At 36.3% G+C, this 21300-nt stretch overlaps 1 protein-coding gene across 4 annotated transcripts in view; it reads left to right on the top strand.

The window, feature by feature from the left end:
- Positions 1-21300, top strand: part of BMPR1B (bone morphogenetic protein receptor type 1B) — a 407993-nt gene that overhangs the window by 293404 nt on the left and 93289 nt on the right. For all 4 annotated transcript variants that reach the window (XM_063458618.1, XM_063458615.1, XM_063458616.1 and 1 more), the window contains one exon: positions 17519-17689. In XM_063458618.1, the coding sequence (XP_063314688.1) occupies positions 17617-17689 (73 nt within the window). In that variant the 5' untranslated portion in view covers positions 17519-17616. The remainder of the gene's footprint in view (positions 1-17518; positions 17690-21300) is intronic.

The following is a 21300-nucleotide window of genomic DNA, read 5'->3' as shown; positions in this document are numbered from 1 at the left end:
ATGCCCATTATTTAGCCTTCTACAAATCTAGTCATATATTTTATACGTATTACAAAACCTCTGAAACAACCACTTGAAATTGCTGAAGACATGTAAATCCTACATATAATTATGTCACACATTACTTAAAAATAAGAAGAATTAAATCTTTAAAATTAAAAAAACTGAGATGAACATGTCAAAAATATGAAAGTGTAAAAAACAAATTTAATCGAGACGTCATAGAATAGTATCATAGTAACTTAAGTTCATTGTAGAAGCACATTAATTAGGAACAAATGAATTTAGGAACGATGTTTAAATGCAATTAGCAATAATATTAGAACATATTTCCATTTGTTGTAATCCTATTATTTAGTTTATATTGGTTAATATAAAAAGGAAAGAAAAGTAATTAGTGCAAGTTAATGATATTTAATTCCTACCACTATGCTAAACTCTATTTACAAAAAAAAAAAATCTAATAATAATCATCTAGTAATGTAACCCTTTTTAAATCTAAATTGAATTGGTTAACACAACTTTAATCCTTTGCATCCTGTATGTTCTGTTTTTATTCTTTAAACCTGTTTACCGAACAACACAAGGTCATTTGAGGGAAACAGTAACAGATACGTTTTATGCTGTTGTTGGAGTGTCTTCAAAGTGTCCTTGAACTTGTGTCTGTGATATAACTAATACATTTGTCTTCCTGATTAATGCACACAGATCATCTGACATTTTTGTAAATCAGTTTAAAATACCCCTAGCATGTCTTTAAGTGCTCCTACTGTAGATTCTCTTCAGAGGCACCACAATACTGCGATCAAAGACAATGGGATAGTTTATTGAGAATAGGGGCAATCTGGGTGAGAATAAAGTAGCTATGGTCCAACAGAGGAGAGCATTATGTTAATCAAGTTCTTAGAGTGCATGCAAAATGTTTATATTACTATAAATATTAGATAGTCAGACACGTGGTGTTTTTTTTAAATCACTTTTCTCATTTGTTGTTCGACATGATCTAAAAGACTTTATGGTATGATTTTTGGTGTCTGGCAAGATGATTCCACACACATGATTTTCTAAAGTTAACATAAAGAAACAAAACCAGCCAGTAAGAACACGGTGGAACGCAAGTGTATAACAGGAGCCACCTGTAGACACCACACAGACCACTATAAAAAAACAGGAGGTTTTTATGAAATTATTATCCCATAGGAAGTCATTTAATTTGACGAAACGCGTTGGATACCTACTGGACTGTGACACATTCATGTTTTTATGTGCATTTTTATTTTATTTTATTTCACTCCATTTGTATTTTGTTTGGAATTTCTGGCAAACTACTTCATCTCCCTTCATTGAAAGATCCTCCATCTGATCCACTTGCCAGTGGAGAAAAGCCTGCTGATTTCAGCTTTGATATTCCCATATATTTTCATCCTGATTTTCAGGTTGTATCCTATGTATTTTACTGTGTTGTACCACCCTTCCCTCTACACCTCCCCACGGGGGTGTATTTTTTGTCTAGATAACAGGGTGCCTTGTGGGCCAACGCATGTACAAATGGACCAGGCACACAAACTGTATCTGCATTCAAACAGTCTTTATGTGCCTGGCCCATCTGTACAAACATCCAGTAAGTGGCAGACAAGTGAGACAAAATGTCTTGTTAATGAGAGAGCAGAAGGACCAGACTGGCTCACGTCTACACAAAGGCTACAAATACTAAAATAATGAAGCATTACAACCACGTTACACAGAAAACCATATCCAAAGCACAATGTCTGCAGCAAACAGTCTTTATCTGAAGAAGACCGCAATGGCTTAGACTATTGTTAATTAAGAATAGATAGAAATGGCGACAGTCACAGTGGGCATATGATAAGCAAACAAACATTTGAACAGTGGAAAACTAATTTAACTGCTGCCGCAAAAAGCTGATCGTAGGTTCAAAAGTGAATGTTAACGCATGAATCCATGGATACATTGGAAAAGGGGTACATACTGGGGGTGAAAATATTTTCTTACATGCCAGGCTGCTAAAGAGTCTCTGAGCATAATTTAAATGCCACAATGTATATAAAAATAATTGCTGACCTCTATATTTATATATATACACGTATATACATAGCTAAAAACTACCCTATGCAATATGTTACTTCTGAGCTGCTTCTTGTATATGACTAAGCCTGATTTCAGTGGATTAATCATGGTGTAGATGGCATGTATAAAACGCTTCTTGCCTGAATTCTGCACTCGATAAAGTGGCTCAGGGTCCTGGGAGTTACCACATAAAACACGTAACACTGGTTTCCTATTATATTTTTATAATCTTTATATATTGTTTAAATATAAATGTAATGCATATGGAAAATTATTTAATGTCACCTTGAAGTGTCACTATAAATGGTGTCATGTCTACTAGCACGTGAATCTAAAGTCATGGAAATTTCACCACTGGTGAAAGAGGGAAAGAAATGCAGCTAAGTTGTTCTGACCCTTAACTGTATTTCAAAGTGAGTTAAAATGTCTACTGAATAGATTTAAGTGGTTTGTGGATACCAATAAAATAGAATCATTTTGATAAATGTTTTGATAAACTGCCTGCAACTTAATACCCATTACCTTGTAAATAATATGTGTTCTATCAAGAGACGAACATTTTCAGGATTATTCACGAAAGTTAATTTCAGATTTAAAGGGATTCTCTGTTCACCATAACAACTTCATCCATATAAAGGTATGATGCCAGGATTCCCCCCCAGGCACACTCTTACCTTTAGGTATCATTTTTATCAATTGGGACCTACTGATTTGCTAAGAGCGTCAGCTGAGTACTCTAGCTAATAGGCAGCGCCCCTATCCGGCGGCACTCGTGCTTCCTGAAATTCAGAAGCTGGATGCCACCTGGATGACCTGGAGATGAGCGTTGGAGGCAACATTTCATACGGTTTAACCCCTTAGGGTAAGAGTGAGTCCAGGGGCTTCATGGCACCATAACAACTTAATTGAGGTTACATTCTTATGGTTACTGGAGTGTACCTTTGAGGCCAAAGTAGTGAACTGGAAACATAGTTGTAATAGAGAGCTTTTCTGGTTTGGCAACTTTGACCCTAAATTTAAAATTCCCTTTAAATTCACAGTGAAACCTCACTTTAGTAAATAACCCTGTTTTTGTAAGTCAACTTTTGTTAACCATGGCTGGGTATTTGGATTGTTTGGATGGCACCCCTGCTTGCATATTTGGTACATTAGTGATAATTTCATACAGCAGGTATGGCCTCATAAACGACGATTAGCACTCAAGGAGGCCAAACAACACAGAGCGCATGTTGCGTTCTACAAAGAGACCTATTTCCAGACGGCACACCAACCTAATTCTCGTCCAAACACACTTCCCGACAGGATATCATAGCACATATAGGAAAAAGAAAAGGGGAGTCACAATCCTCATAAGCAATGAAGTCTCTTTCCAGCTAGTCAAAAAAGTGAGCGACAAAAAAATCTCCCTTCATCTTACAATGCTCATTATACCCTAGCAGGTATGGCATATTGTTATTATTTTGTTAATATTTACTTTTAAATGACTTTTTGCGGCTTCGTGAACTCTAAATCCAACTTGACAATTTCTCTCATCATTCATGTACACACTGCTGCCAGGGTTTTAACAAAGTGTTTAACTATCCATTGTTCCTGTTAAAAGAACTCAAAAGCCCCCTCCGCCATCTTGCCGCAATGTACATTCCAAGTATAGGCCGTACTATTTTAAATTAAATGCTTTTTAAAAACTCAACCTTTTATTAAGGTTAAAAATGGTCAAGAAGTGTCAGGTGGAGGAAAAATACTGAGACAAAGTGGTCCCTACTACTGTGAAGTTTAACACAGTCTATATAAGTATTTGATGAAGATTGCAGGGGGATAACAGTGCCGCTCTAATGTCTAATCATATATATCCTATATGTTTTAAAAGTATGAATTAAGAAAACTATTTATTACTTTTTAGGTATTCCTAAAGAGCAGCCTATACATAAATTATTGGTGAATCCTAATTTCATGATGATGTTTTTTGTTCATCGAAGCCGTATCTTGCTTCAGTAACGGTGGACTTAAAACTGGAAGCTGGTTGCCAGACTTTGGTTGATAGACTTCTTATTTTGTTTAAGTCTTGCTACTGTTGATGAAACATTGAGCTATAGCTGTGATTTGGTTGTTAATCTATGACATAAAACTGTTATATGTCTGTTTGTTTTTATTCCACACATCTAGTTAAGTCTTCTTTTGTCTGTTCTGTGTCACTCACTCCTGTCATTTGATCTGCTTTTTTTTCCTTTTATTCTTTTAAGTTTTTTTTTTTTATTATATTGTTTAAATAACCATTCCAAACTATACTCTTCAGGACTGAGGAAATCCTGCCTGTATTAGGGAGCGTTAGGAAGGATTTCTTGAGATTATCATAAACTGTTTCTTTCCATAAAATAAAAAAGGTTAGAAAAAATAAAACAGAACAGCTGTGCCATGTAACTTGGGACAGGTCAACTCAACAACTGAAACAAAAAAAGGGGAAATTAACAGTGGCCTATTCTCTGTTTCTCTGTGTGGACATTAGCAGTTTTTAGTCATCTGGCGTTTGTTCACTAAACAGAGGTTTATCTGAACTTGTCCACCTGCTTTCAAATGTTAGGCCAAAATAACCGATTTAGTCCAAACTAGAGATTTTTGGCTCATCAGGCATAATTTAGCAAGTCAGTTATCACTGTTTAGTATTCTAAAATTATCTGAATTCTTGCATTGGAGAGGGCACAAGACCACTCTGGTCACCATAACCACTACAGCACTACATCACTTAGTGTTGACCAAAAGAGAATCACACAAAAGGTCTATTCATTAAAATGTAGGTTGTACCAAAACTGCAATTTAGCGCAACAATGCCTGGTGGAATAGTTGGCTCATGGAAATTTTACAAAGTACTTATTATTTCACTTAAAAAAAAATAACCAATGGATTTATTTAAGCCACAATTAATTCATGTTAAACATTACCTGATTTGTTCTTATAAAAAAAACATTTCTCCTTTTAAATGCTGAAAGAATTCCAAACACACCTTTATATAAGATGGCTAACAATTGGCCATTCGGAGTATATATTTATGTGGTCTATACGCCTGAACAGTGCGTTTCATTTAAACTGAGATATCAAGAGATGGTCATTACCTTCCCCAAATTAAATGTAAGTCTTCTTTTGTTCTCTCGGTTCCAAGGAAATGCTCTTACCTTTCTCATTACTACAAACAATTGAACAGCATTAGGGCCTTTTCAAAAAGGCCTTTGTTCGTGTCCAAGCTACTGGCAATTTTAGCTAAATACGGTCCTTATAGTTCATTATAAAGGCTAATTGTAGCTTTTTTAGGGTTTACAAAACAAGTGAGCCTTGTATATTGACATGTAAATTGTAAATGCACATTCAGGTAAAGTGGAAATGAAAAATATTGGCAACAAGAACAAGCTGCAGGAACACACAAAACACTCTTTAATTGATTGCTTTAATTCACTGGGATCATTTCTCTTTATAAATGTTATTGTTGCACTCAAATTACAGTGATTATATATTTTTAAAAAGCTCTCCCCCATTCCACATTCTCTTCACCTCTTTCATTGATGTTTTCCCTATTCTCTTTCGTCCTCCTGTTTGTGTGCCCCCCATTGTTCTCCCCAGGCTTCCATTGCTCTCAACACCCCCCACTCTTCATTTGCGAGTTCTCTCTGCTCTGTTCCAATTTTATTGTCATTTTCCCTCTCCCACTGCCCCTCTCACATGATACCCATTTCCATTGATCTCTCCCCATGATGATTAAGCATTCTACAATGAACCTGTTCCTGGTGTTTTAACACCCAGCATCTGTAGCCAAACAGGCCCTGTGAATAATGGGGGGTTAAGTACTGCAACATCAGAGACATTAGGTGAATTGAATTTTGGGTCGGATGGAGCGGTGAGCAATACGATATAGATGAAAGACTTGGGATTTGTATTTAGTAGTAATATAGGGGCAGCAGCGGGAATTGATATCAGACTCGGTATTATAGTGGATAGGCGAAGTAAGACTTGCAGTCAGTGGTAGTGTGTTGGTTAGAAGAAGTGAAACATGCAATCAGTGACAGAGTATAGTAAATAATAGTAGCTTGCTCTGCAGTGGAATAATGTGCAGCATAGCAGGACTGGTGCAGTGGGATTTATAGTGAGGATGGTTCAAATGGTAGCATCCTGGGTAGGTGAGATTTACAGGTAGTGGCTGTATGGTAGACAGAATTAATAGGGTGTATAGTTAGTTGCTGTATAATGGATAGGGTGTTAGGGGGATTTATTGGTTTTACAGTGGAATGGAGCTGCAAGATTTACAGCTAGTGGTTGTATAATGGAAAGGAATAGGTGGATTTCTTTTTCCAGTTGTATAGTAGATTGTAATAAAATTCACAGTTAGTGATTTTACAGTGGATATGGCTATTTTGGACTTTGTAGTCAGTGACTGTTTAGTAACAAGATTTGCAGTTATTGGTTGTATAGTAAGTAGAGGTAGTGAGATTTGCAGTTATTGTTTGTACACTGAGTAGAGGTAGTGAGATTTGCAGTTATTGGTTGTATAGTAGATAGAGGTAGTGAGATTTGCAGTTATTGATTGTACACTGAGTAGAGGTAGTGAGATTTGCAGTTATTGGTTGCATAGTAGATAGAGGTAGTGAGATTTGCAGTTATTGGTTGTATAGTGGATAGAGGTAGTGAGATTTGCAGTTATTGATTGTATACTGAGTAGAGGTAGTGAGATTTGCTGTTATTGATTGTATACTGAGTAGAGGTAGTGAGATTTGCTGTTATTGGTTGTATAGTAGATAGAGGTAGTGAGATTTGCAGTTATTGATTGTATACTGAGTAGAGGTAGTGAGATTTGCAGTTATTGATTGTATACTGAGTAGAGGTAGTGAGATTTGCAGTTATTGATTGTATACTGAGTAGAGGTAGTGAGATTTGCAGTTATTGATTGTATACTGAGTAGAGGTAGTGAGATTTGCAGTTATTGGTTGTATAGTAAGTAGAGGTAGTGAGATTTGAAGTTATTGTTTGTACACTGAGTAGAGGTAGTGAGATTTGCAGTTATTGGTTATATAGTAGATAGAGGTAGTGAGATTTGCAGTTATTGATTGTATACTGAGTAGAGGTAGTGAGATTTGCAGTTATTGATTGTATACTGAGTAGAGGTAGTGAGATTTGCAGTTATTGATTGTATACTGAGTAGAGGTAGTGAGATTTGCAGTTATTGGTTGTATAGTAGATAGAGGTAGTGAGATTTGCAGTTATTGGTTGTATAGTAAGTAGAGGTAGTGAGATTTGAAGTTATTGTTTGTACACTGAGTAGAGGTAGTGAGATTTGCTGTTATTGGTTGTATAGTAGATAGAGGTAGTGAGATTTGCAGTTATTGGTTGTATACTGGGTAGAGGTAGTGAGATTTGCAGTTATTGATTGTATACTGAGTAGAGGTAGTGAGATTTGCAGTTATTGATTGTATACTGAGTAGAGGTAGTGAGATTTGCAGTTATTAATTGTATACTGAGTAGAGGTAGTGAGATTTGCAGTTATTGATTGTATACTGAGTAGAGGTAGTGAGATTTGCAGTTATTGATTGTATACTGAGTAGAGGTAGTGAGATTTGCAGTTATTGGTTGTATAGTATATAGAGGTAGTGAGATTTGCAGTTATTGGTTGTATAGTAGATAGAGGTAGTGAGATTTGCAGTTATTGGTTGTATACTGGGTAGAGGTAGTAAGATTTGCAGTTATTGATTGTATAGTGGATAGAGGTAGTGAGATTTGCAGTTATTGGTTGTATACTGGGTAGAGGTTGTGGGATTTGCAGTTGTTTGTATAGCGGGTAGAGGTAGTGAGATTTGCAGTTATTGGTTGTATAGTAAGTAGAGGTAGTGAGATTTGAAGTTATTGTTTGTACACTGAGTAGAGGTAGTGAGATTTGCTGTTATTGGTTGTATAGTAGATAGAGGTAGTGAGATTTGCAGTTATTGATTGTATACTGAGTAGAGGTAGTGAGATTTGCAGTTATTGATTGTATACTGAGTAGAGGTAGTGAGATTTGCAGTTATTGATTGTATACTGAGTAGAGGTAGTGAGATTTGCAGTTATTGATTGTATACTGAGTAGAGGTAGTGAGATTTGCAGTTATTGGTTGTATAGTAAGTAGAGGTAGTGAGATTTGAAGTTATTGTTTGTACACTGAGTAGAGGTAGTGAGATTTGCAGTTATTGGTTGTATAGTAGATAGAGGTAGTGAGATTTGCAGTTATTGATTGTATACTGAGTAGAGGTAGTGAGATTTGCAGTTATTGATTGTATACTGAGTAGAGGTAGTGAGATTTGCAGTTATTGATTGTATACTGAGTAGAGGTAGTGAGATTTGCAGTTATTGGTTGTATAGTAGATAGAGGTAGTGAGATTTGCAGTTATTGGTTGTATAGTAAGTAGAGGTAGTGAGATTTGAAGTTATTGTTTGTACACTGAGTAGAGGTAGTGAGATTTGCTGTTATTGGTTGTATAGTAGATAGAGGTAGTGAGATTTGCAGTTATTGGTTGTATACTGGGTAGAGGTAGTGAGATTTGCAGTTATTGATTGTATACTGAGTAGAGGTAGTGAGATTTGCAGTTATTGATTGTATACTGAGTAGAGGTAGTGAGATTTGCAGTTATTAATTGTATACTGAGTAGAGGTAGTGAGATTTGCAGTTATTGATTGTATACTGAGTAGAGGTAGTGAGATTTGCAGTTATTGATTGTATACTGAGTAGAGGTAGTGAGATTTGCAGTTATTGGTTGTATAGTAGATAGAGGTAGTGAGATTTGCAGTTATTGGTTGTATAGTAGATAGAGGTAGTGAGATTTGCAGTTATTGGTTGTATACTGGGTAGAGGTAGTAAGATTTGCAGTTATTGATTGTATAGTGGATAGAGGTAGTGAGATTTGCAGTTATTGGTTGTATACTGGGTAGAGGTTGTGGGATTTGCAGTTGTTTGTATAGCGGGTAGAGGTAGTGAGATTTGCAGTTATTGGTTGTATAGTAAGTAGAGGTAGTGAGATTTGAAGTTATTGTTTGTACACTGAGTAGAGGTAGTGAGATTTGCTGTTATTGGTTGTATAGTAGATAGAGGTAGTGAGATTTGCAGTTATTGATTGTATACTGAGTAGAGGTAGTGAGATTTGCAGTTATTGATTGTATACTGAGTAGAGGTAGTGAGATTTGCAGTTATTGATTGTATACTGAGTAGAGGTAGTGAGATTTGCAGTTATTGGTTGTATAGTAGATAGAGGTAGTGAGATTTGCAGTTATTGGTTGTATAGTAAGTAGAGGTAGTGAGATTTGAAGTTATTGTTTGTACACTGAGTAGAGGTAGTGAGATTTGCAGTTATTGGTTGTATACTGGGTAGAGGTAGTAAGATTTGCAGTTATTGATTGTATACTGAGTAGAGGTAGTGAGATTTGCAGTTATTGGTTGTATAGTAGATAGAGGTAGTGAGATTTGCAGTTTTTGATTGCATAGTGGATAGAGGTAGTGAGATGTGCAGTTATTGGTTGTATACTGGTTAGAGGTAGTAAGATTTGCAGTTATTGATTGTATAGTGGATAGAGGTAGTGAGATTTGCAGTTATTGGTTGTATACTGGGTAGAGGTTGTGGGATTTGCAGTTGTTTGTATAGCGGGTAGAGGTAGTGAGATTTGCAGTTATTGATTGTATACTGAGTAGAGGTAGTGAGATTTGCAGTTATTGGTTGTATAGTAGATAGAGGTAGTGAGATTTGCAGTTATTGGTTGTATAGTAGATAGAGGTAGTGAGATTTGCAGTTATTGGTTGTATACTGGGTAGAGGTAGTAAGATTTGCAGTTATTGATTGTATACTGAGTAGAGGTAGTGAGATTTGCAGTTATTGATTGTATACTGAGTAGAGGTAGTGAGATTTGCAGTTATTGGTTGTATAGTAGATAGAGGTAGTGAGATTTGCAGTTATTGGTTGTATAGTAGATAGAGGTAGTGAGATTTGCAGTTATTGGTTGTATACTGGGTAGAGGTAGTAAGATTTGCAGTTATTGATTGTATACTGAGTAGAGGTAGTGAGATTTGCAGTTATTGGTTGTATAGTAGATAGAGGTAGTGAGATTTGCAGTTATTGGTTGTATAGTGGATAGAGGTAGTGAGATGTGCAGTTATTGGTTGTATACTGGTTAGAGGTAGTAAGATTTGCAGTTATTGATTGTATAGTGGATAGAGGTAGTGAGATTTGCAGTTATTGGTTGTATACTGGGTAGAGGTTGTGGGATTTGCAGTTGTTTGTATAGCGGGTAGAGGTAGTGAGATTTGCAGTTATTGGTTGTATAGTAGGTAGAGGTAGTGAGATTTGAAGTTATTGGTTGTATACTGAGTAGAGGTAGTGAGATTTGCAGTTATTGGTTGTATACTGGGTAAAGGTAGTGAGATTTGCAGTTATTGGTTGTATAGTAAGTAGAGGTAGTGAGATTTGCAGTTATTGGTTGTATAGTAAGTAGAGGTAGTGAGATTTGAAGTTATTGTTTGTACACTGAGTAGAGGTAGTGAGATTTGCTGTTATTGGTTGTATAGTAGATAGAGGTAGTGAGATTTGCAGGTATTGGTTGTATACTGGGTAGAGGTAGTAAGATTTGCAGTTATTGATTGTATACTGAGTAGAGGTAGTGAGATTTGCAGTTATTGGTTGTATAGTAGATAGAGGTAGTGAGATTTGCAGTTATTGGTTGTATAGTGGATAGAGGTAGTGAGATGTGCAGTTATTGGTTGTATACTGGGTAGAGGTAGTAAGATTTGCAGTTATTGATTGTATAGTGGATAGAGGTAGTGAGATTTGCAGTTATTGGTTGTATACTGGGTAGAGGTTGTGGGATTTGCAGTTGTTTGTATAGCGGGTAGAGGTAGTGAGATTTGCAGTTATTGGTTGTATAGTAGGTAGAGGTAGTGAGATTTGAAGTTATTGGTTGTATACTGAGTAGAGGTAGTGAGATTTGCAGTTATTGGTTGTATACTGGATAAAGGTAGTGAGATTTGCAGTTATTGGTTGTATAGTAAGTAGAGGTAGTGAGATTTGCAGTTATTGGTTGTATAGTAAGTAGAGGTAGTGAGATTTGAAGTTATTGTTTGTACACTGAGTAGAGGTAGTGAGATTTGCTGTTATTGGTTGTATAGTAGATAGAGGTAGTGAGATTTGCAGTTATTGATTGTATACTGAGTAGAGGTAGTGAGATTTGCAGTTATTGGTTGTATAGTAGATAGAGGTAGTGAGATTTGCAGTTATTGATTGTATACTGAGTAGAGGTAGTGAGATTTGCAGTTATTGGTTGTATAGTAGATAGAGGTAGTGAGATTTGCAGTTATTGATTGTATAGTGGATAGAGGTAGTGAGATTTGCAGTTATTGGTTGTATACTGGGTAGAGGTAGTAAGATTTGCAGTTATTGATTGTATACTGAGTAGAGGTAGTGAGATTTGCAGTTATTGGTTGTATAGTGGATAGAGGTAGTGAGATGTGCAGTTATTGGTTGTATACTGGGTAGAGGTAGTAAGATTTGCAGTTATTGATTGTATAGTGGATAGAGGTAGTGAGATTTGCAGTTATTGGTTGTATACTGGGTAGAGGTAGTGAGATGTGCAGTTATTGGTTGTATACTGGGTAGAGGTAGTGAGATTTGCAGTTATTGGTTGTATACTGGGTAAAGGGAGCAGGGAGGAGTTCATAAAGGGGCAAGTATAATAAATATGAGAACAATATAATCTGTACATAACGTATGGGAATATTTATACGTTTATCAATTAGCAGCAGCAAATGTATTTCAGGGTGTCTCTGCTAGCATTTACAATCATGAATATGAGGATCCCATACTAGCAGTAACATGGGTTGGCCATAAAGAAAATGAGTTTTGCTTACACATGAGAATTTGTTGCAGAATAACAGATCAGAAGGAGAACATCACCTCAATGGATTGATAAAATGAAAGCTCCCTGGAAATCTCACTAAAATGTGTCTAATTGTCAGAAATAAGTATTATTAATTAATATTGACATACCTTACTTTTTTAAGTAGAAAACACCGTAAATCCCAATCATCTACAGCTTTTCCTCCGTTCATCCACACTCAGCAAGCAAGGCAATACAATATATTTAAACTGCCATGCTTTTTCACCCCTTGTCATGCTCAGAAGATGTTTTTACTACCACAAACAATAGGAGGGACCGCACTCCATTCCCAGGAACCACAGGGTGCTGACTGAAGCAGGACCAGTCAATCCTTAGTACATAGTAAAGTAGAAAGGCTTCAAGCTCTCACAAGGTTCAAATTAGGTAGATTTATTGGAGCAAAAAATATGACAGGGCAATGTTTCGATCAAGCTTGACAAAGGCCTTGGTCAAGGTGGAAACGTTGCCCTGTAACATTTTGTTGCTCAAATAAATCTGGCTAATTTGATCCTTGTGAGCTCCTGAAGCCTTTCTACTTTACAGATGATTTTATAAAGCATCAGAGAAAAAAATCTAAGCACAGAAGGAATCCATATAAAGGAATTTATATTTAAAGAATATTAAAAAAATTATATTGACATTGTGTGGCACAGCCAGAGCAGAGCCTTTGGAAGGAATGCTTGTCAGTGGAACAGTGCCAGGGCCATTGTGGCACCTCAATTTGGGATGTTCCACCATCCCAGGTTTAAAGGCTACTGTAAAACATCTGGAGATAACATTGAAATGTATCCTGAAAGTGCAGCCCGTGTACATTATTGGATGTGCTTGCACTGTAAAACGTAAACTCAGGGCACTGCGATTGAGATTGTACCCTTGATCGCTGCCCATCATCATTGTCCTACATCCATACCTCACAGTGTTGAAGCAGAGTGCACATACCCTTAATACATCATTTTTTGAAGCATATGAAGCTGATAAGTGTTTTTTTTTTATAACTAAAGGGAAATGATAGGCTAGAATACGAAATTGTATTCCTAGCACCCTATAGTGCCCCCCTCGCTCGCACTCCCCCCACCCCGAAGCGCACAAAGGGTTAAAAACCATTACTTAACTTACCTGAATCTAGAGCCAATTTTTGTCAGTGCTGGGTTAGGCTCTGTCTCTGTTCCTCCTCCCCCCAACGTCAGAGACCTACTGCACATGCGCAGCTATCTCAGTGATCGTATTAGGACAACCCCAAGGAAAGCACTGAATCAATATTTCCTCTGAGATATTAGTTGATGCTAGATGTCCTCATGTATAGTGTAAGGCTGTCCAGTGTCAGTTGGGTGACCAAAATTTGCTAATTAACCGGAAACAACTCTACTGGCTGTCTGGTAGACAGCCACTAGAGGTGCAGTTAATCCTGCAAGGTAACCATTGCAGTTTATCAATAACTGCTATGATTACAATTGCCAGGTTAACCCCTTAAGGACCAAACTTCTGGAATAAAAGGGAATCATGACATGTCAGGCACGTCATGTGTCCTTAAGGGGTTAAACTGACAGTAACAGTGCACCCAGACCACTTCAATGAGCTGACTTGGTCTGGGTGCCTATAGTGTCCCATTAATTCTGCTCTGTTTTTATTTAGTTTTTTTTATATTTACCTCCTCACCCCAATAAGCACTCTAATATAATTTGTTATATTTTAGTTCTCTGAATGTGATGGTTCTACACTCCCTCTGTCTAACAAAATGTGCATTTGAAAAATGTGAATGTTTTGAAATGAAACCCGTTCTACTTTGTTAAAAAAGCTCACATAATATAAATATATATATAACCACCTTAATCCACTTTATGGCAAATGTTTGCCTGCCAGATGTTGCTGGTTTATGGCTGTCAGTTGCTTATTTTGCCAGCAGCATTACATTATTAGGCCAATTCATGCTGCTTATTTATTGAACAACCCACTCCTTGCATAGCCAGTATAGATCGTGGTAGGTGCCATTTGTACTTGGCAGCACGGTCTCTGATACAGCTCATTATCATATAGTAATTCACCATATTCCTACTAATTGCTAGTTACTTGAGGAATTGCAAATGATGCAGATATTTACTGCACAATATTACTGCTGATGACAATCTAATTAGAGAATATGGGCTGCATGGGTCTGTTAACTAAGTAGCACGTTTTATATATCTGACAACTGACTTGCGGAACTGAGGATAAAATAATTGTCATGGAAGAACATTACAGTTTGACATTGCTGGATATTTTTGGGAGTTGCTTTTCTATCCTTAACAAGTTGTTTTTTCCTTCTTCAACATTCGAACGAAAAGACACTCCTGTTCAAATTTAGCGTGCAAATTCTTCGTTCAACACCTACAACAGTTTCTGCGTTTAACCCCTCAAGGACACATGACATGTGTGGCATGTCATGATTCCCTTTTATTCCAGAAGTTTGGTCCTTAAGGGGTTAATCCTTCTCTGTGCACTTTTTTCCTCTTTTAACTAGCTGGTTCCTTCCCTTTTCACAAATTTGCAAATCACGCAATACTAATGTTCCGTACAAAGACTTTTATCATACAAGACTTTTGTTTTCCTTTTTTTTCTGATTTTGTTCAAAAACCACTTGTTGCCCTTGGCAACTGCCATGGAATTCTTTGAAAAACCATACTTTAAGTAAGACAATGGGAGCTTGAATAGGCTTGACACAGCTTTAAACTTTATTAAGTCTGTCTTTTTCCTCTTTTGAGTCAAATGGTAGCAAAGTTTGGCAGCCTCCATGCTGGGAGCTTGATTGATGCCCTGAACATCTGAAGCACTTTTGTGTCTAACTGGCTCTTTCAGAGTGCATAATGTGTGAATACTCAAATAAGGTCAGCCCTTATCACATGTAATCTAGGCCTCAACACAGATCAACAGTGACAGTCATACCCAGCAAGGGGGTACACAAATCATCCTCTGCATGCACCAGGCAGTGTTAAGGATTTTTCTGACTGGATTTAGCAAGACACTTGTGTTCTATAGAAGAAGAAATAAAAATAGGAGGGATCCCGCTAAGTTATGTGGATTGAATAATACACCACCAAATAGAGCGGAGAGGGGTCTGCATGAGACTGAGGGAGGGGGGCTGTTTATAACAAATCCGAGCATCTCTGAAAAGCCAAAATTAGCTTGTCCCTTTATTGTCATGTTAAGACCCTGCTTCTCAACCTGAGGTAAGTTTACCTCATGGGGTATTTACCAGATTTTTTTTTATTTTTTTTTGCCTTCTAAGTTTATATTATTTCTTATAAAATAGTGATGATTTTATGTACCCGTTAAATAAAAGGTTGACAATTATAATTATAGGATAAAATATTCACATGGATATATATATATATATTTTTTTTTGTTTGTTTTTTTGTTTGTTTGTATGTTTATATGTAAATTAATTATTTGAATCTTCCTATAGAAGTATATGACATATATTAAAAGGACTTGATATTTTATATCTATATATGTTTATGATGTCTATATTTTGTGATACATTTAATGAATTATTTGGACTGATGATGTTATATAGGATAAGTAACTGTGTTGTTTATGTATTTGATGACATTTCTATTGAATAAATAAGATAAATATAAAAAAATAAAATATTCACATGGAAAAAAAAAATCTATTTTTCCAGATTGGCTGCTTTAGCCTAAAATGTGTATATTACTTGTGAATTCTCTACAATTCTTAGTTTGGTGAATTAGTTTACTGTGTGCAAGAATAGTATGGAATGCTGTAAATTTGGGAGGGATGTGGGAAGTGTGGAACTTCCAATCTGCAATCTGATATTCATGTGACTCAAGCTTAACATTTGTATCTGTTGAAATAACATAAAAAGTAAAAAGTCCAAGATATATAAACACTGCATTGTTTATATTCAAAGAGCATATGCTATTAAAAAAAAAGCAAAGTTTAGTTACGTTTGACTTTGATAATCTTGTCCTCCAGTACTTATTTAAAACAAAAAATGAGTCTGATTGTTTTCTTGTGGGCAGAAAGGGAATGTATTCACTAAGCAGTAAGTGAATTGACTACTGACTTAAATCATTTATAAAATAGTACAAAAATAGTTCAAGTTGGATCCACTGGAGTTTTTTTTTTTATTATATTCTATGTTTTTCATGTTGGTTGGAGCCCCATGGCGGCTCACTGTTTAGCGAACAGACGAGCTGGTAAACCACTTAATACAAACACAAATGTATACCCAAGTGTTACTGGTTTGCAGTTTTGAAATATTTTTAGAAGCCTTTGGTATTCACAGAAAGTAAATCAAGCTGCCTGTCATGTCTGTTTACTGGTAGCATACGTTACATGAATTTTGAAATAAACATTTTGAGTGTTTTTCATTATACATATAAAACAGAATCTGTAAGAAGCATGTCATAACGTCGCTCTGTTCTAAAAGCTATATTAGCCCGCCATGTGCAATATTTTAATGCAGTCATCTCAATGGCCTTTATATAATGGCAAACAAATGGCTCCATGTTTACTCTGCGAAGTCAAACTCTTAATTGTAGAAGACAGCGTGCCATTCAGAATCAGTTTGGGGGGCGGGAACTATTAAAATAATGACGTTATAAAGTTTATAGAAGGGTTTCGAAGACATGATGCAGTGGTATGTTTGCTAGATTTCTCATGTTTCATGGCCACATGCCAATTTTACATATAGATAGGCAACATACACACACAAAGTAGCTTCTCATGCAATACATAGAACCCCATATACTGCAGGATTCTAAAATTAAATTGGTTAGTGAATTAGTTTTCCTCTTGCAGCATATGAATGCTACCTACCCTCTGACTGTAGGCTCGTTTGAGCAGCGTCCTCATCTACCAATTGGTCCTGTGTCATTGTCTCATTTATGGTAAATTTTCACTCTTTCATAATATTGTAAAGCACTGCGGAATATGTTGGCGCTATATAAATACCCTATAATAAAGGTCGCTAAGCTTGGAAAATTTGGCACCCTATAAAATTGTACAAAAACCTAGAGAACTTACAGTATGTACACTAAAAAAGGTGCTGTTGATGATCTATATTTTGACATTATAAATGCATTTTAAAAGATTGTAAAACAGGCACACTTACATGTTACTCCTAATTGGCATTTATTCAATAAATAGAGCAGGGGGTGATGTGTCTTTTGGCATGGCTAGATATACACACTCACAGCAATGAATAGGACTGGGCATGTTTAGCACAGCACTAATGCCGTCAAGGCTGATCTTGTTAAATCACGAGTCTGGGAGTGCAGCATTTAAGCAGTTAACAGCTCTCTGTGAAGATAAGGCGTGGAACTGTATACAAACTCTCATCTGGGCAGTCAATCAATGCTCCTGTTTTGTGCTATGTAGTCAGGCTTCACCACAGTTCTCTTTGTTATCTTCCCCCACGAGGTGATCAGTTGAGGCTGTTTTTTTTTTTCTTCTGTGAGTGGACTTGCTGGTAACAGACATGCCTTTTACATTCCCTTCCTAGACTTGCCTGAGGATCTGACAGAGACTATCACAGAGAGAAGACTAACAGAGCCAGGATTACATTGTTGCACATCGACTCTCTCCTCATCCTCTGTAGGAATGGGCTGGTTAGAAGACCCGAACTGGCAGCTTCACATATCCCTGATAATGCTGCTATCACTGCATACCAGAGGTAAGTGCTGTCCCCTTCCCTGTGCACTGAAAGTCCTTATAGCAAGAAGTGCTGGGAGTTTGCTGATTTAAAGAGCCAGTACAGCTTTATTTTCACTAAATGGACCAGCTCAAAAGTGAAGCACATTTTCATCACTTAATTTTTTTCCCCTGTATTTCACACAGTTTACATTCCACTATTAAAGTCATAGCTATCCCATTACTTTTTACTGCATTCTTTTACTCCTTAGCAATCTACCACACAGGCTGTTTAACGTTTTGATATCATTGAGATCGCTGTGGTTTTATGGTTAATGTTTTCAGTTTGGGGGGAAAAAAAGCTAAATTAGAAATATGAAATACAATATGGGAAAACGTCTGTGTTGTGAGTAATGTGTTTAAGACATGTATTTTTGTAATATTGTCAAGAAATATATATATTTGTAATGTTACATTTTGGTTCGTGTGTCTGCTCTTTTTATAAAGATGGTAATATTTCATGTCAGCCAGCAAATGTTATCCCTTTGCAGTGAATGAGTGTGTGTTAGGTTAGGGGAGATCCAACTCTGCTTGTTAGAATAACTTTCTCATCCCCCTCTCCTGAAACCCACACGGGGCTGGAGCTTTTGCTAAAGGTCAGCAGCTTTAATACATTCTGAGAATTAAGATTTTCAATTCCCTCTTCTTCTCTTTCTAAAAAGAATTGTAGTTTTTATTCACTGAAAACCAAAATGGAGTGAAATCTAAACCGAATGGCAAAGTATTGGGCAAAAATAGCTGTTTTCTAAAAATTCGTACATTTTCTTACTGTCACTTTAAAAAAAAAAAAACTTAGAATTTTCGATTTTCAATTCATTACAATAAAATGTATAGAGAATAAACAAATATTTTTTGGTAATTCAGCTTATGCTATGATTCAGGACCATAAAGCAATTATTTATTTTTCTTATGTCTCGCAAAATTATTTCTATGAAGCATTTGTGCTTGTTATATGTTTAGTGTTTCTGATTTCTTTATTTAGTACCTCTTTAAAAGGTAGACCTGTATCCTAAGAGGCAGCACCAATTCTAAATTAAAAACACTTTGAAACTCTACAGTGCTCAAATAAAACAAAATCAAAATGAGGATGCTGAACTAGACAATTGATATGAATTTATTCCAAACTGGTCTTAAATTACCTAATGTGCCCTTGACTTGTGTCATGTATTAAGGGTGAAAAGGGTACAGATCTACACAAGAATAATAATCATAAATAGCACATATGTCTGTGGCTTCCTAATATCCCAGGAGTGCTTGGCAGTCCCTCGCCCATTAAGCTTTACCCCAAGTCTGCAGTTTCCCTGCCACCCCATCTCCATTCTAGGCTGCGGGATGCAGGATAATTATACAGTGTGGAACAAAATTCAGAGTAGGGTTTGAGGAGCCAATAACTTTTTAACTAATGAACCAATTTCAATATTACATACAATGAATGCTTAACATATGGAGATTTGTTTGACTAGGTATGGAAGATAATAACATCTTTTAAATGAGCTCCATTTGCCACCCTACAAAGTTGGGCTCTTTTAATTGAATTGTTGATACCATTAAATTATGTTTGAGGCTCTAGTGCTTGAATTTCTGCACATCCTGCTCAAGTGTACGGGATTTGTTCATGTACACTCGGTCCGTCAGTAATTGGAAGTTAAAATGTTGGTCAGTGTGGTGGCCAAATAATCTGGGAATTTCTTGAAACACTTGTCTCAGGAGGTCCATTATGTCCCTGGAATTTGTGGACAGGAGCCCCATCTTGTTGAAACCATATTTCAGGCCTATTTTCTCTTTAACCCCTTAAGGACACATGACATGTCTGACACGTCATGATTCCCTTTTATTCCAGAAGTTTGGTCCTTAAGGGGTTAAGTCAAAATAATGGACCTGCCATTTTGAAAATAAAATTCCACCATTTTTACTTGTTGTTCCTTCATGAAATTACAAATGATGAATCTCTCAAGATAGCACCAACAAAAAATGTGAACTACTAGCAAATCCGTTATTTACCTGTCAAATATTTTTCAGAATTTTGACCCACCCTATATTTTATGTGAGGGACCACAGGATCCCCATTTAAGGAGTAAAGTAGCGGCATTCCACTACTCTTAGCGTTAACCAACACATTGAAAACTGTGGGAAGATACACATATCATGTGGAAACTCAGTGACTGTGCATACGCTCCATCCATTAATGGCAACCATATTGGAGCACAATGATTAGATTAAATCAATACATCCATTAAGGTGGACTTGTCAGCTGCACGATCTGTGGACAACACATTCACTTTAACAAAAGAAACACACACAGTTGTTCCTATAATCCCAACTTCACGTGCAGCAGACTGAGGGTATTTATGCAGGTTCTACAGGACCCCAATAAACCAAGAGCCTTGCATTGGCAAGTTCACGCATTTAATGGAATGGTAGGTTTTCATTTTGAGTATGTTCTTCTGAATCTCCAATAAAGTGGCAATATAGAGGATACCTAGTCACCTAAGCCATTATGCACTAAGAAAATAAATAAATCACATCTACGTCTTACACCCATGCCACTAAATATATGTGGGCGATGGAATGTTGACTTCCCGAACCTTTCCAAGTTTTTTTTCAAAAAATAAATAAATGAAAGATATACAAACCCTAACACAGTTTCTTACTTACTAAATCCAGCATAGTCACCTGATGAGTACATGTTCTTTTCGTGTGGCCACAACAGACATCCACTGGAAATATTAAACCATTAAGAAAAAAAAAACTGGAAAAATTCAGTTTTGCTTTCGCTCTGCCATGGTTTAAAGCCCACTAGCCCACACAAGTTGCCTTTACTTTAACTACCCAGTTTAGAATTATTATATGAAATGTTGTATATTTTTGTGGGTGCTCTGTAAATAACCCTCTTGTTGTAGTGTTCATTCCAAAATGTATTCTGGTATACTTGACTTTCAAATTCTACAAGATTTGTCATGTAGGGATATATAGTTTATGGGAAGATATTAAAGTTATATATGGACATTTACATACTTTTTTCTCTCTCTTTTTACATACGTTTCCCAGTTTGCTTTAACATAATATATTTCTCTTGTATTAAGAATTCAGCTGGTACATGTGGAATGTCAACACAAATTATCACTCAATATGCTTAGGATAAGTGCAGATGACTCCAGGCCCGGATTAGGAGCCCCATGTTAAATTTGAATTTTACAAACTGAATGGCCTGCTACTCTAACAGGTTCTTGACGGCAGTGCTTATATAAACATTGGAGGATAAGCCATAATAGATTATGAAATGCAGCTTTTTCATTCACTGATGCATATCACATTAGTAATATGTATTTTATGTAAAGTGCAGTGTACATTTAATACTTTTCTTTAATAACAAAAAGCATTCCACAAAAACACCACGGTATTCTTTGCTTTAAAAAAAAAAAAAAAACTGATCACAAACCTGTAAAGTGTATATTATGTTTGTATAGAATATACTTGCATCTGAATTCTGATTTGTATATATAAGTAGTGTTGGAATCCACATCAAAAACCCACAAAACAGAAATGATGCTCAATATATATGGACACAACAATCACAACAAAAATGCAATATCT

Source organism: Pelobates fuscus, chromosome 6 (genome assembly GCF_036172605.1).
Source record: "Pelobates fuscus isolate aPelFus1 chromosome 6, aPelFus1.pri, whole genome shotgun sequence".
Lineage (NCBI taxonomy): Eukaryota > Metazoa > Chordata > Amphibia > Anura > Pelobatidae > Pelobates > Pelobates fuscus.
This window is presented reverse-complemented; position numbering and strand designations above follow the sequence as displayed.